The sequence below is a fragment of the Aedes aegypti genome, chromosome 2, assembly GCF_002204515.2.
Source record: "Aedes aegypti strain LVP_AGWG chromosome 2, AaegL5.0 Primary Assembly, whole genome shotgun sequence".
Taxonomy (NCBI): domain Eukaryota; kingdom Metazoa; phylum Arthropoda; class Insecta; order Diptera; family Culicidae; genus Aedes; species Aedes aegypti.
Genome location: NC_035108.1, coordinates 174,954,726 through 174,972,450, shown reverse-complemented (window position 1 = coordinate 174,972,450; position 17,725 = coordinate 174,954,726). Strand labels below are relative to the sequence as shown.

Here is a 17,725-nt window from a genome sequence, read left to right as displayed (position 1 = left end):
TCACGGAATAGCAACCATTGATATGTGTAGTCAGTCTAAGCTAAGCTAAGCTAAGCTCTTAGCAGAAGTTCATTTTGCCAATCCTTAAGGTGATCGAAGCCAAACTTTGAATTTTCAAGTACACAAGACTGGAGACTCTGACAACAGTTCGCGTTGAAATCAATCAAATTACTTGCTTGTTGGATGTGACCAATGGAATAAATTTTCAACGCGAGGGCTGTTTGATTCTCAAGTCTTGTGCTCTTGAAAATTTGAGGTGTGGCTTCGTTCTATAATCACCTTATACCTTCGCCAAAGATCCTACTAAATCTCACCAACTCCCACTCTTTTCCGTTTATGCAATAAAACTTTATGCTAATACTTTTTTTTAACTTTTAACATAACTTTCGTTAAGAGCTGAAAGATAACGTCATGATTGAATTAATCGATGGCTTTTCAATAATCAATCAATTGAAAGAATACGGTAGCATGAGACGAAAGATGGAGCAGTTCCCCTATTGTGAAGCGGTATTTGCTGTATACGTGAAATGTCTGTCCGTTGTTGTGCCCTTTGTGAGAGCCATCAGGTGCACCTGGACTGCCCGAATCAAGCTAAGGAATCAATAAAGCAATTATCTTTCTCTTCTTCATGACTCTACGTTCCCACTGGAACTCGGTTGGACTTTATTTCCAATACTAACAAGTTGAGGAAAAATTAAGGATTGAGGATTAATCTTCGAATGGATTGGGAATCAGACCAACCGTCTTCAGATTGGCAGTCAAACTCCCTGCTCGCTAGGCTAACTGGCAATCCCAAGCAATTAATTCAGAGAACGAATTTCGGACTCAATTGGAACATGGGAAAAAAATTGGTCGTTTTTATGAAGTAGGAGCGCTCTTTGTGCTTCTCGTGTTATCGTTTCCAAATTGGTGAGAATTTTGGCCATTGAGGGAACAAGCATGAAAACAAGGTTAACAAAATTAACTGTTAAATTTCTCAAATATGCTTCTATAAAATACTAACCTGAGGAGCAGGCGTTAACATGATGCAAAGAAAAAACATGAAGGTAAAATAAATCACATTATTTGAGTGTAGGTAGTTTGCTTTTGGTTGGGAAAAGTCTTCAAAAATCAATCAATAATAGCTTTATTACGCAACTTTTTTTTTTTGATTTTAACGCCAAATTTTTTATAACGCAGATGAAGTTTGAATGAAAACAGATGATACTAATGCTTCAAACTTTCATCATAAAGCAATCAACCCTTCTGCATAATTGATCAACTTGGTAATACAAAAAAAATGTTGAAAATCTACTTCCAATTAATTTTCAATTACACGAATTTTTTTTGTATTGCTAAATGAGCGATTTCAGATAACTTTAAAGTTTGTGTTTGAAACATTATGAATTTTGTGCTGAATGCAAGCCAGGTTATTTCTTGAATGCGGTAAAAATGTCATGTCAATCAATTGACTAGATGCCGCAATGCAGACCTTTAAACATGATCATTTTCATCAAAGGAAAATCCCAGCAGAAAATCATCAGAAAATGTGCCTACTTCTAGTTACGTGTCTCCTTCTGATTTTGATTTTTAGCCGGACAATTGAATCAAATGGTTGATTTGAAACCATCATCATGGTTGAAACAGTCCAAGTTGGTGTAAACTATACTAACAAAGTTTTTGTTGGATTATGATTCCATTAGAATCCGAATATTTTTTTTAAATATTTTGCATTGGATTGCTTGTTCTTTGAATGGTAGAAAGGTCGAGCTCTTTAATTTTCTAACAGCTACTGTGTGGGGCGAGATGACAACAGTGTGTCGTCTCGGCCCGATCGTTGCTCACCGATCAATCTTCATAGTGGAGTGGATCACAAAGGAAGACGTGTATGTTCCTAAGCGGTTATCTGTGTGATGGGTGATTTCCCAGTTACAGTTTGATGTTACACATTGGCGAGCGTGACAAGTTTTGCTGCGGATATTTAAGGTGAAGACGAATCGAAGCCAGAGTTCAAATTTTCAAGAGCATGGATCTGGAGAACCAAACATCTGATTGAGCTGAAAACTTAATCGACTGGTCACTAGCTGGTGATGACCAATCGATTAGGTTTTCAGCTCAAACGGATGTTTGGTTCTCCAGATCCGTGCTCTTGAAAATTTGAACTTTGGCTTCGATTCATCTTCACCTTAAGTTCAATATCATAGCAAACATGGGGCCTTCCTTAGCCGAGTGGTTAGCGTCGTTAGTCGTCATAGCAATAAAATTCAATCTTTTAATAAAAGTTCATCTTACGGAAATCACCCAATGCGTAGTGGAATAATGGTAGTAAGCTCCATCGAAGTTAATACGCGATTGGCGTATTAACTTCGATGAAGCTTACCACCATAAATGTAGTGCGACCGAGACGAAGCGAACCAAGATGGCTGGTAGGCACGGTATACACAACAAGGTAGGCGATTCCCACGTGTAAACACATGTGTCGTCATTCCTATCGTGAAGCATGGGGCCTTGAGGATAGTAAAGGAGAGCAGGCATTGCTTTCTTTTGCACTTGTTCGAGTTTGCGATAGGAACGACGTCACTGCCAAATGTCATTTTTCGGAGTATAATACCTTGCTTCTTTTTACCGTGGCTGGTAGGTATATTGAATTATGCTGGAGCGAGTTGCGAAAGCCGCTACAACTTGCAAACAAACAAAGCGCGAGAGGAGATATGTTCACATCGGAAAATAGGGTAAGTGCGCGTTGTGAGGACCGCCACCTTCTATTAACATTGTAAAGCGAGTTGAGAGGACTGCTTATGACGTGATTTGTAGCGAGTTGAAAGGACCGCAGAAATCAGTAAACAGGCCTCCACACTGCTTTGATTTTGTATGGGATGTTGACGTTTACTGGCCTCGTTGTTTACAAATTTTGTAAAAGAGTGAAAGGGAGAGGTACATTTTTGTGCAGAGCTCCATAGGGTAAGAGCGCGTTGTGATGACCGCCACCTTTGACTAATAATGAAAAAATAGCGAGTTGAGATGACCGCTTAGAAATTGATTAATATCGAGTAGAAAGGACCGCGTAGATCGAAAAATAGAGTAAGTGCGTGTTGTGAGGATTCTATTATTCACATTGTAAAACAAGTTGAGAAGACCGCTTATGAAGAGATTTGTAGCAAGTTGAGAGGACCTCAGAAATCAGTAAATAGGGTAAGAGCGAGTTGTGAGGACTGGCACCTTTGACTTATATTGTGAAGCGAGTTGAGAGAACCGCTTGTGAAGAGATTTAAAAGCGCGAGTTAAGCGCGTTATGAGGACCACCACATTTGACTAATAGTGTAAAAAATAGCGAGTTGGAAAGAACGTTTCTTCTTCTTTTTGGCGTTACGTCCCCACTGGGACAGAGCCTGCTTCTCAGCTTAGTGTTCTTATGAGCACTTCCACAGTTATTAACTGAGAGCTTACTATGCCAATGACCATTTTTGCATGCGTATATCGTGTGGCAGGTACAAAGATACTCTATGCCCTGGGAGGTCGAGAAAATTTCCAACCCGAAAAGATCCTCGACCGGTGGGATTTGAACGCACGACCCTCAGCTTGGTCTTGCTGAATAGCCGCGCGTTTACCGCTACGGCTATCTGGGCCCTAGGAACGCTTGTAAATTGATTAATAGCGAGTTGAAAGGACCGCTTAGATCGGAATGTGTGTTGTGAGAAACGTCATATTTGATTCATACTTAAGTACACAGTTAGTTGAGAGGGCCACTTTTCAATAAGTTGATGGAAAGTAGAGAGGACCGTTAATAGCGGACAATAGGGTAAGAGCGCGTTTTAAGAAGCACCACCTTAAGACCCAGTTCGCGAGAGCCGCAACCCCTTCTTGTATCGATGTTCTCCGATCAGGCTGAAATTTTCAGGGATTGTTCTACTATATAAAAAAAATGTTTTGCAAAATTTTAGATTTTTATATTAGGGGGAAGTGGGACAAAACGACCCCCAATGATTTCATGTCACTAAACATGCAAAATCACTAAAACTGATATAACTATAGTAAAACTGCACGGATTATGTTGAAATTTGGCATGATTACTCTACGTTATATAAACTTTAAGATCAGCATGGTATATGAATTTTGAAAGTACTTCAAATCGAGAAAAACAAGTTTTTCATAAAAAAATAGTGATTTTCAAATCGATTTTTTTCTTACCAACCGAACTAGGTCAAAAAACTATATATGACGTTTTGTAGGGCAACTCATGGGCTTTCATTTGAGGTATAATCCAGATACGCCGTTTCAAAAACTTTCGAAAAAAAAATTTTTTTCGGGGTAGTGTTTGAACTTGAGCCGCTCTGTCTAGAGAGGTTGTATTGATGTTCTCCGATAGAGCTGAAATTTAGAAGAGTTGTTTTCCTATATGAAAGAAGATATTTCGCAAAATTTCAGATTTTTGTATTAGGGTGAAGTGGTACAAAATAATTGCAGTTGACAGATTGCCAAAAGATTTATTCTGAATCGATATATAATTTTTCATATAATCGAAAGTTGGTTTTCTGTTTTGGGGTAAGGGGTCGTCCATTAATCACGTAAGGGTTTATGGGGGGAGGGGGTTTGAGATTTCTTACGCGCTATACAAAATATTTTTGATTTTCATACAAAAAATCTTAACCGCAAAAATTGTCTTACGTGATAAATGGACAGCCCCTAACTTTGATAATGGAGTACAAATCGAACAAAATTGAATGAATTACGGAACATTTATAGGGCGTTGCATACCTCTAGGCGTTAAACGCTATATGAAAATTTCTTACATAGATTACAAAATGGCTCCAAAATGGTTTTCGCTAAGAGATTTGAGACCGAATTCATATTCTACAAAAACTAGGCTGTCAAGAATAAGTGACGAACTCATTATGACTTCATCAAATAGTGATCGTAGAACAGATTGTTTGTAAGCGTTACAAAAGTGCTAAAATCTTACAAATTTTTAATATTTGCATATAAATCCTCAAATGTACTTGATTCTAACGAAAATAGCTTACTAATACTCTTTACTTTTGCATCTGTTTTGCTTAACTGATTAACAGAAACTTTGTTATTTCGTTTAGTATGTTGTGGGTCTCGCACTATCAAAGTTAGTCCGTTTTACGGCGTGATTATTTGCGAACTCCCTGAGAAGTCGTGGTGATCCGTGGGCCACCGGTTGGGAAGCCCTGTTCTAGGACTTTAATGGTATCTTTCAAAGCATTATTTTAAGCAATTCCTTGCATAATTCTTTTTTAATCGTAAGAAATCCTCACTAGTTTTCAAGATAGCACTTAATTAATTAATCCTTCTGGGATTTTACGCTAAGGGTCGAATTGAGTTCCAAGCGGAATTGCATAAGAGGCTGAATTATGCCCATTCGAATTTTTAGGTTACAGAAATACCGAACATAAACTTTCAAAACTTTAACTTTGAAAAATAAAAACTTGCATCTAATTCATATTGCCTTCGATTGTAGTCTAGGGGCGGGACAGCTTTTGCTTTTGAGCAAGCTCTTGAGCGAGATGCGGAGTAACTCTGAGCAACTCTCGTTGCTTGATTTTAAGCTCGCATGCAACCCGTGTAGTAACCTGTCGTTAGTATGTTTAAAACAATGTCATTCCTGAGTAGTGTTCACTAGTATATGCCAGTCTACATGTAATAACCACTTCTGGAACGGGATTTTTGTATCAAACGCTCTTCCCTTGAATGGCAGGCTTTTTCGAAAAATAAACTCTTGCCTAAACCAAAACCTTTTGTATACATAATTGCATCAACAGCTGAGTACTGAGTTGATGTACATAATCCATGGAACTTCAATTGTTCATCAATGTGGAAGTTTACCCCAGAGGTTTGACAAGAAGTGTAAATTACATTTCGCTGCATAATGTGAGAGGTAAAATTCCACCTGAGTTTTAAAAAGAATTTGTCTACAATTTATAATTTTATTAATTCATTCTATAAACAGCGTACAGCATGTTCTCACACACAAGGGCCGTAACCCCTGTTTTCAAGTGAGTGGCCTTTCACATGTGGGTCAGGATGTTACAAGGTCCCTTATGCTTTCTCTTGGCATGGATGTGCAACTAAGGTTGCGCCTCAAAAATCTTAGGAAACGCTTTTCCTTGAAAACCTTGAGCAATATAATGCAACGTTTCTCGTACGGGACATGAACGACGGCCAAGGAGCAGATCGCACCCCATCTTTGGTTTGGTTTGGATTTCATTGGTGAGATACTAGCAGATTCTTGAACTTTATGATCTCAGCCGGTACTGCAGCTGCTTCAGCTTGGTGGTCGTGTGACCTTTGTAAGGAACGACACCGATTAATTATAGATAGCTGAAAAATAACACATTACAGTCGACTCTCCACATCTCGATATCTCTCCCTATGTCGATGATTGCTTCGGTCCCTTCATTCTGCATACGATTTCCCTCTCCACATCTCGATATCCTCCTTATCTCGATATCTCCATATCTCGATGTGTTCCTGATGATTTTTCGTTCCCAATTTTCTCTCCATATGTCGGTGTGAACACTACCAAAGGTTACTAGACCAGATTTAAGTGATTCAGACAAAATTTGGAAATTTGAAATGAAGTTTGTTTGTTTATTATTTTCCTAGTAATCAATCTAGTGTTCATAAAATTATTGTTCTTTGTCTCGATCTCTCCATATCTCGATGGTCCCTTCGATATCGAGATGTGGAGAGGCGACTGTATTAAGTTTGGATCAGTTTAAAATCATCTGAGACTCACGAAAGCTGTTTGCAATTTAACATTGTCTGGAGCGAAAATATTATTACGAGTTATCACTTTATTATCACTACACTGAATATGCGATTGACGTGTTGCAATATAGCCAGAGATGTGGCTGTAATTCAATATTTTGCCGAGCTTCGTTTTAGTCGAAGAAACTATTTGACATAAATATTCACTACCGCGCACAGCTGATGTGGATTGCTTTCGAGGTCTAAGTAACCGTACATAATCTAGTAGGTATACGAAATAAGATTCGAATTCGAGATGGGTTTTTGAAGAATTGAAACCATGTTTTATCATTTGAATTATAGTTAAATTTTATTTGATTCAAATATCTCTACTTATTGGATGCATAGAAAGTTTACTTATGATATAATCTTTTAGCTTGATCAGATATAATTGAATAAAAAATATGAACGAAGTTGTTCACATATTGAGTATTTTCAACTACACTCCAGACGCTAATTTTTCACTAGGGATAGAAATTTCCTTCTTGAAGTTTTTCGTTGGTCTTATTCGAGTAGGAAAATAAGCTTATAAAATTCGACTCTATTCTGGTTGAGGTTTTTTTTATAGACTATTCATGGATCAACAATATAAAACAGCATATCAGAGAGTACTGATTTGGTTTTCTTAGTATTGAAAATATGATTTCAATCAAAATATGAAAAGCGTACCGGGCGTAGTTAAAGCTCTTCGTTTTACTTGGGTCCTACTCTAACATTTTCTAAAGTATTCTAGGTATATTCCGATTCTAATGTGATCCTACATTGAACGATGTATAAAAGTGATCCCTTCCTTACGTTGATAAGATGCGTCATATGTATAATCCAAAATTCTAGTATTGATCGACAATATTTAAGAAACAACTTTGGTACAATTCACATTAAACCTAATTGAAAGGTTTTGCGTACAAACTTTTAGATAACAGAGAGTCATTTATGCATTTTTGTTGATAAAAATGTCTTGTGATATGATAGCATAAATGAAGTATTTAACTATGTTGAAAAGTACACAAAAAAAACTTTCTCATTTTCGACTAATATATATTCCGCTTCTACATGCACCCTCAGAAAAGAAGCTTTTTATCGTATCTGTTTCCGCAACATAGGTACTTATATATAATATTTTCCGAACTCTATATACACGACAACACGTGCTCGCCATCAGTTGGAGCGAGGAAGATTGCGCGAATCTCGACGGGCTCGTGTTGGTGTAAGGTACTACCGAGATTATAACCTACTCGTTTTGCGAATGGTTTTTGGTGTCCATTTTGAAGAGTGTTGAATGAAATATAAAAAGAAAGAGAAAAAAGATAGCATTCATTAGTGGTGTTTTGTGTTCAGAATTGCAGCTACATTGATTTTGAAGCAAACTAAGAAGTGGTTGTGAGATATTATGTTTCGTTCTGTGGTGTTATGAGTTTTTTTTAAAATAATATTTACCAGTATGATGTCCTTGAGCAAATAAACCAAACAGTTAAGTGTATGATACAAAAACCTAAATCACTAAGCGATTGATGTCTAAGTGAGCACGACTTCGATCTATCTTGTACTAAAGTATAACATTTGTACTTACTAAACGTTTGAATTATGTTCATGAAACACGGTTTAGACTCTAACTACACTCGGTACTGTTTTAATTAGCGTAGGTGAGGTGTTAAGCATTTTGACTCTATATTAAGCTACATAACGTTGGAATACATAACTAACTGATGGCAATACTCTTTTGCTAATATGGGAAACCTATCAACAGTGTCTTTCATGTACACACAGTTCAGGTGTTACATGTATAAATTGAAGTTCACATTTTCAATAGAAATTCATGTGCTTTGGAGGACATTGATCCCATGGGTCGCTCTTCGCCGAATGGAAGCCATAAACCACGAATCATAATTTTACAAGCATTCATCGAGCAACGGACTCATGTTCCGTAACGTCGCGACACATTGAGAGCTCGCACTATACAAATCTCAGGCAGCACGTCGTTGGCGAGTAGTGTGTGGTATTTCCTAGCAAGTAATGCGTTCTCGGCTAGACATTGCATATACAACAAAAAGCGTTGTGTTTGGATGGGCATCTAATTCTTCCAAAAATGGTGCGCTTTGCTAAAGTGGACCACGTGATTATTGAGCTGAAATCAAATTCAGGTTAACTTTTGCGCCTATGAGTCCTCTCGTGGTGTAGAGCTATATAGTGAACAGGGAGTAGTGAGTTCGATTCTCACCGAGAAGACGTGTAACTTTTTCGCAAATTTCACATCAATTTGTCCATTTCATCCAATTGCATAGTATATGTTTTTCGGTAGTTGTTAAACTTCTACTCGTCTGGTTAGCCGTAAACAACGAATCATAATTAAAAAGTATTAATTTGTAGTCACATGTGTTTTTCAGAAGGGTCATTGTTGGCATCTACTTTTTCTTGAGAAATATATTATTTTGCCAAACGCCGTTGAGAAATTTTCACCAGTGATCTTTTGATGGTCTCTTGTTTGCTAAGTATATTAATCATGAGTCGAATCGAAAGGTCGAAAAGCAATGGGGTGTAAATCACAATTAGGTCGATTTTGAGTGATTCACACTGGAAAGTTCTACATTTTTTAACATTCCTATAATAAATATGGGACATTTTCTCACTCAATTGAAAGAAATATGGTATGAAAGCTGCCTCATACAATTTTTACGGAGTGCAAATTTTGTGACACTTTATAGCAAGTTTTCTCCAGAACAATAGTTGTTTACACAACATGGTGCATAATGATGACTTCTGCAGCACGAGTCGTGTTCGATAAACTATGCTATGAATGACGTTTGGAACACAGTGACATTGTGGAAGGAAATCATCCTTCCAATAATTTTGTGTTCCCTTGTTTTCGGCGTTTTGGAATTCGACATTTTTCCTTTCGATGTATTGTCACCCAATCGGCCGTTTTATGACAGACATTTAGGAGATATGAAGATAGGAAATTACAAAGTAATTTTATCTTTTTCAATTAATTGAACTCGGCTACCCTTCCTTTCAAATTTATCAAAGCTTTTTGTTTCAGACCAATAATTGGAATCGTATCTAATGACACAGTCACCCCTTTAAAGATTCTAACGCATAGTTGAATCCTGAGGCCATTTCTTGCAGAGCTTACATCCTCTGTGGATGTTTCAAACAATAAATTATATTTTATCTCCACAAGCTAATCACTTAATTAGCATGAAATTTAATTAAGCGGTTGATTTGTCACGTTTGCTATGAGAATCTCTATTAAGATAGCATGGGAGCAAGGGACAGGATTGCCTTGCAAGCACAGCACACTTCATCGTCCAGTTGTGGAGGGTTGCTCATCTGACCTTCTCTAAAGTGCTGTTTCGCTCATCCTCTGTCCAGCTACAGTGAATGGTTAGGTAAGTGCAGGGTCCAGTTGGGATATGGTTGTAAATCAAACAACTAGGGCATAGAACCAATATTGGTTACAGAAGATACCATAGTGGTATGTAAAGTCATCGGCATCAATTGACTGCGTTGTTATTCGACCATAAACTGTAATACTGGCAGTTGAAATTACACTGACGGATAAAATCGGTGCCATAGTGGAACCCCGGTACCCTAGAAGTCCACTCCGTTCTTTATTATCTTAAAGCTGTCGCTCTTAGGTGCATACCGTGTTCTCGCATTTCGTACGTTCATGTATCTTTGTGGTGAGAGCATTTCATCATATCATGCTAAGGATCGCTTACCAATAATGTTTAAAAGAAGAGTAAGAACTGCATTTCGAATTAGGTTGGAATTACTCATTGATCGTGTAATTGAAGTTTTCGCCTTATACTACGTTCAGACTGTAGCTTATATTACGTTACCGTCAAATGGGGCTTCTTTTGACATTTTTTCCAAATTCTTCAACTTTGAGGATTTGTAGCTCTGAGCAATAGAAATATTAGTATTAGAACGCTAATGGCGCTGTTCTCACAAAACTGAATTAGTTCATTATCACCTTTAACGGTATCTTTTCATTGTTTGTTCGATGACATGTTGTAGTGGATGATTTCAAAATTCATTTGACACTTTGAGGACCGGTACTCAAGCTGTCAGCGCGTGGCAAACTAGATGTTGGTAACACGAACAGTAGCGACATTAGCATTCTTAGGTTAATGCAACTCTCTGAGCAGAGTTGCTCGCTGTCACTATCAACGCTTAAAATTTGCTGATTTGTACAGGCCGACTGCGATACAATTCGGAACCATCCTAATCACATCAACTTCATGCTGTCTGCTCCATCACTAGTTCTTTGATGGCGATAGCCTATAGATATCACTGATGGGCTAAGTTTAGCATTAAATTAAGCAAATAAAGTGGCGATTTATCAGTACGAAATTTTTGACAGTGTTGCAGATAGATTGAAACTATGTGTTGGTCACTGAAAAACATTAATAGCATGGGTAATTACCACGTGATCACTCATTCTGCAGTGCTTATGATCTGAGTGCGATGTCGCATCACTGCTGTTGGTTGTCAAATCAAAGTGATATTTATAGCTGGTAAGTGATATTAATAGTTTTAGAGCATAAGCCGTCAGCTGATATGATTGATATTAAGCAACTGTGGCTCTGAGAATTATAGATTGATTTTGATAATTCTTGTATATGTGCCTAACAAATGTGCAAAATATGAGGCAAATCCATCAATAAATAAACAAATTGCTTGGATAGCTTATAAAAATGTGTCCTTCAAAACAAAAAAGGGGCTGCTTTGGACACTTTTGGAAATCAATACGATTTGGTAATAAGATGATTTTTTCTTATTAATTTCTAACTGATGATGGTCTATTATGATGTTTTTGAACGTTGTTTCATCTTTAAACATAATTTTGAAAATTGTAAATCTTGAAAAAATTACACTGGTTGCTGGGGTACGTCAGAAGTTAGTCATCAATATTAAACCCCTTTTTCCAAATAGCCTAGATAGCCACGTTGTGTCGGTAGCGATTGTTTTAATTGGCTAAGAATTAACACTACACTGATGGAAATAACATTAGGGACCCAGATAGCCGTAGCGGTAAACGCGCAGCTATTCAGCAAGACCAAGCTGAGGGTCGTGGGTTCGAATCCCACCGGTCGAGGATCTTTTCGGGTTGGAAATTTTCTCGACTTCCTAGGGCATAGAGTATATTCGTACCTGCCACACGATATACACATGCAAAAATGGTCATTGGCATAGAAAGCTCTCAGTTAATAACTGTGGAAGTGCTCATAAGAACACTGAGAAGCAGGCTCTGTTCCAGTGGGGACGTAATGCCAGAAAAGAAGAAGATGGAAATAACATAGTAAATTCAACCATCACGGCATATTTAACTTCACTATGCCGCAAAATAGTAACAATAAACTCGTATTATGTTATGTTCACCACTTTTTAGTTGAAGTGACTGTGGCCAAAAGCTGCCCGACATAGTAACATTAACTACAATATTCAGTTGATCCATCAGTTGCTGAATTATAGCGATAATAAAATCAAGCTACTTTGATATCGACTTCAGTTAATCGTCAATTGGTAGATAGAAACATTATTATTTTAGGAGCCGTTCCTGTTACCGGACAATTCATTAAGATACCAAGACGGAAACCGACCCGACTAGATGGAAGAAACAAGATTATAACAGAATGTGTTCCCCTGATATGGTGTTTTTATATCACCAGTTGTTTTAAAACATGTACCGCTAGTAGTAAAAATAACAAAGACTCTAACAAAATTTGCACCAAGTCAGACTAAAATATAACAAACCGTGTAACAATTATATCAACATTATTACAGAATGTGTTGCAAGGATGTTACAGGTTAACAAAATTATTGAAAACTATGTTACTGTTTATGGCATCGGATATTATTTGCAACAAACTTATAAATGCGATGTCAAAAATATAACAAATGTTGTTATAAATGTGTTACTAAAAATATAACAAGTTGAGAACAAAGCCATCTTTATAACAAAATTGTATCAACTTCTGTTATTTTAACTGCTGCTGATAGGAATGTGTTATAATCTTGTTACGTGGTTCTGGGCGGGGTTCTTTAAAGATGTGTTTATTTTCTAATATTTGAAAACAATATTGTTTACGCCAAAGTCGTTTAATGTTCATTAGAGACGTACAATTATCAACCTACCTTCTGATCAGAATTAGTCTCAAAATGTTATGCATTCGGGGTAGTGACCCATTCGGGGTAATGACTTTCGAGATAATGGCGTTCGGGGTAATGACATTCGGGGTAGTGGCGTTCTGGTAATATCATAGAGTCGTAATTTGTGCTTTTTCGCCTTTGGCGACTTTCAGTAGATACCGATCTGGTTTTTTCGCTGCTGGTCTTTTTCGTTGCTGAGATTGCAAAAAGCTTAATCCTGCCTAGTTTAGGTGGTGGCTACGGTTAGGATAGCTCAGATCAATCTTCAGTATTAAAGAACAGCAACGATCTATCTTTGCAGGCTCATGCAAATTGGTACATCCCAAGTGGAGGTAGTTCAAGAACCTTACTTTCGTAAGGGAAACTTCTATCTAGGTAGCCTTGTGGACCCAGTTTTCGCTGCTTTCAGTAAAAATGAAATGGCGAACTCGCGTGTCATGCCTCGTGCATGCGTGCTGTTTAATAAAGCAATCGTTGCTACACTCATTTCTGAGTTAACTACCAGAGATGTATGTGCTGTCACAATCGATGTTTCTGTTGGTGACCTCAATTGGAAATACGTCTATTGTTCGGTATAGTAACCACATGATGAGCCATTCCCAACGGATGATTTCAAACGAGTTGTCGTACACTGTGTAACAAAAGGCCTTCCGCTGATTATGGGCAGTGATGCCAATGCTCATCACATCATCTGTGGCAGCTCAGATATCAATTTAAAAGGCTCCAGTCTGATGGAATACTTGAAAAGTACAGATCTTGGATTACTTAACATAGGCAATCGCTCAACCTTCATGGTATCTGCTAGAGAAAAAGTTTTAGACATACACTCTGCTCGAATAGAATCGGTCACGAGTTGAAGAATTGGCATATATCAGATGAGGAATCACTATCTGATCATCGCTACATATTCTTTGAACATTCAAATGAAACTGCGCAGACTTTGCGTTTTAAGTATCCCCGGTCAACAAACTGGGAACTCTACACTGAATTGGTTGCGATCAAATTTCATGGGTATTCTCCGCCCATTGAAAATCCAAGTGATTTCGATGATGCCGTTGATACTACAACATCCTACATTATGAAAGCTTTTAAAGAAGGATGTCCTCTGTGGTCTGTGAAGATTACAAGAGGGACCCCATGGTGGAATTCCAATCTGACTAGACCCAGGAAACAATGTAGAAGGAGTTGGAACAGACGCCGTACAGCTGGATCAGAGTCGTTCAAGTTGGCTCGCAAGACAAGAAGGCTCTTCGTTCTGCTGGAAAAACCTTTGTACAAATGTTTCCAGTTTGAGTTAAATTAGTTGGTTGAACAAAATCCTTGCAAAATTAAAGGATTTCCAAGTGAACGAAATTCGTTTACCTAATGGTGACTTTAAATAGCATCTATTTACCGTTTTAGAATTAAATTACAAAGTCTCTCGGTTACTTACTTTTGTCTTTGAACAACCCTCTGAAACTCAATGTAAAATGACTGCAATGTAATTATTTCCTTACAGGCAAAATTTCAAGTTATTTGTAGTTCGTCATCCAAATTTCAGCCAATTCTGACTACCAGAAGCTGAGATACAGCACCCCAAACTTGGGTATTTTGTATGGAAAAACAGCATTTGGTTACTACACACTTAGGATAAATTACTGGGGTCGGTAAAATTTTACTGGGTTTTGGAACTACCGAAAAAGACAGTAAAATAAAAACTGTCGCCACGCGTAATTGAAAAGCAAATTTCACCATGTTTTATTTTTTTATCGATATATGATTGGAAAGAAATCTCTGCAAAATTTCAGTGAAAAATCTCTGTTATTCGATTTTTGACATTTTTTTAGTTTACTGTTTTTTTTTCGGTAGTTCAAAAACCCAGTTATTTTTACCGAACAGATTGAGTGTGTAACTTATGTCACTGACTGTATGTAACTGTCCAGTTTTTGCGTAAATGCGATTATGATCACTTGGTAAACACTTATTAAGTAAAACTGAATTCAGAAGCCTGAACCTTCAGGAAATTTTGTTATTCTCTTACCCGCTGTGGTAATGAGCAATAGCTCTCTTTACGCTCATGCGTTTTGCAGTGCCCTTTTTAGGGCGCTGTTCGAACCCATTGTGGTAAGGAGACATGCTCTTACTTCGCTTCTGCGATCTTCGCTCTTCAAGGGACATCACTCCTATTTCCTCCCATCCTCCATTCCCTTTCCTCTCCCAACGGGTAGATGATGAAAAAGGTTCAAATATGGCGATGGCACAAATCTCCCAACTAGTGGGGAACTTGCCTTTGGAGCCGGCCTTCTGATACCTGATACCTTCCATTGTTCTCATATTTTTGTCTTTTTATGACCGATATTTTTAGCCCTGGACTTGTTCATCTCGTGACCATCTCGGGGATGGCATTCAATCCTAGGTCCTCGGCGTGAGGGGCGAGTCTTACATCAGGTCTGTTCCCCCATATGTTCTTATAATTTTGGTATTACAGTCATATTTCACTGAGTCGATGTTTCATGTCTCTATATAGACTCATGAAACCATTTTCAAAACAAAATTTCATGGTTACTACCACGGTGTACTATATTAAAAAGATGATATATTCCGAAAACTGACAGCTACTCGACGACGTCATTCCCTAGGACAGGACGTGACAGCTCAACTAAGACTGCCTCGTTGTTTTTCAGTCGATAACCTTGACGATGCAAAAGCCAGTGTTACCAGTATCCTTTTTAAGCAAATCTTCTGAACAACTTTCAATATCAAGGCTCATAATTTGGTAGTTTTTTGCACGCTTCATTCATTCAATGCAACAGAGGATGCTAGGTTTAAAAAAAAAATCAGGTGTATTATGAAAACCGGCGATATTTTTAGATTTAATTGAAACAAATACCATTGTTTTGCTTTCAATTATTTTCTTTTTATTTATTTTTGCATTGTAGGAACACATGCGGTATACTTGACATCAAATTTTAAAAGATTTGAAACAAAAAGATCTCATGCAAAATGTTCAAACTTGTGCTGAAAACCCTAATTTATGAACTAGCAACACGGCCTGGCTAGCAACAAAGTGCCCTGTTGCAATTCAACTCACGATGTGAAAGTAGGCCTTTGCCAAAACGGCCAATGAGGAGTGGTCTTTTTTGACAGGCAATTGGTTTCATTTTTGCACTTTTACCTGACACGTCTTGTCTTAGGTCATTCCTATCCACATCGAACAAATTTGCGAAAAAAATGATCTAGTCAACCGGACAGTATATGGAACGATAGGAGTGGTTGTAGGACATTTCCCAGAAAGTCAAACCCCAGAACGACATTCCCCAGAATGACATTCCCCAGAAACCCATTCCCCAGAATGGAACATTTCCCAGAAATCCATTCCCCAGAATGGGACATTCCCCAGAAAACCATTCCCCAGAATGGGTTTTATACGTTTGTAAAGAGTGGAAAAAAATTGGTAGTTTATTTTTTTTGTCGTTAAGAAATGTACCTACTGAATTGATTCGAATTCCTAGAAGCTTCGAATTCCGGACACAGACGTCAATTCACCCAAAATATTATTTTGTCAAATTCATTATGACCGGTTCGTTACCACCTCGAAACACAAAAAGTTATGATAATTATAAGAGCTAAAAACTTTTCAGAAAATAGGCTATTCGGGGAAACGGGTTGTTCGGGGCACTGACATTATGGGAACTGACGTTCGGGGAAACGACATTTGGGAAACCGACATTCGAGGAAAAGTAGCTCAACCGTTTAACATAAGCTGTTCCTACATATGCCATACTGTGTTTTATGATCAAACTTGATCCAAGCTATTATTTCTTTTTGTTTTCATAGTTATTCTTCCTTTTTTTAAAATTGGCTGTTCTTTCTAATTGTACTTTCAAAAGGAGATTGGTGTAGTGTAATATGTCACAAAGTAAATTAATGGAATTTGTTTTTCGGCTTTCATGGCATATTCTCCCTTCTTTTGAACATATGCTGTTCTTCCTAGGTTTATTGTCTAAATAATTAGGGATGGTACACATATTATGTCTTGAGAAAATCGTCAAAAAGTATAAAAATCGTCCAAATGGTTCGAATTACATTTCCGACCATAGGTGGTTAATTTTAAAGAATTTTTGATTTAAAGATTCTCCATTCAATAAATGAAAGACTGCAACTAACCGAAAGTCCTACCGTTAAAAATAAAAAAAAAACAATGCGAAAATGTTTTACCTATGAAAATTATGGTTTTCCTCGAATTTTCCAGTTAGATGCATTCACTATTTACCGTGGTGAATCAAAATCCGGACGGTACCAATATCCGGACACTCTGGTTATATTAACTAATTAATGTAAAAATTAAGTGAATATTTGTTTGTTTTTCAATCTCTGCCTTTATTATTACCAGTGCTGGTCACTTTACATTTATTTTTAATCTAGTAACCACTGTCAAATAATTATTAAAAATAAAAACAAATAATTCGTTCATGTTGGACGTCATTTCGTCGTGGTACAACCCCAACTCAAGTTCAACGATCGACGAACGCGCGAACAGTGTTTGGATGAAGGAAAAGCTAGTGAAATATATTTCCATAGAAAGTTTCAATCATAAGTGTTTAAGAAGATATATATTGAATGTTCTGTAACTCCTTTGTTGCTAAAAATGCTGAAAACATGTTATTTTGGTGTGTAAAGAGACTGTCCGGGATAACGAGCCAGTGTTTTAAGATCCGGACATGGTTCAAAAGACCCACATTTAACTGGTGTAAGTGTGTTTCTAGGAAGAAAAACCAAGAGAGAACTTGAAAAATAACTATGAAAAGTGTAGTGAGTTATCAGAATTCAAAAGAATGTTGAA

The 17,725-nt window shown here is 37.4% G+C and overlaps 1 protein-coding gene across 4 annotated transcripts in view; it reads right to left on the bottom strand.

Moving 5' to 3' along the window:
• Positions 1-7,041: 7,041 nt before the first annotated feature.
• The window catches only part of LOC5569059, a 288,587-nt gene continuing 277,903 nt past the window's right edge, over positions 7,042-17,725 (bottom strand). For all 4 annotated transcript variants that reach the window (XM_021843203.1, XM_021843205.1, XM_021843206.1 and 1 more), the window contains one exon: positions 7,042-7,981. In XM_021843203.1, the coding sequence (XP_021698895.1) occupies positions 7,975-7,981 (7 nt within the window). In that variant the 3' untranslated portion in view covers positions 7,042-7,974. The remainder of the gene's footprint in view (positions 7,982-17,725) is intronic.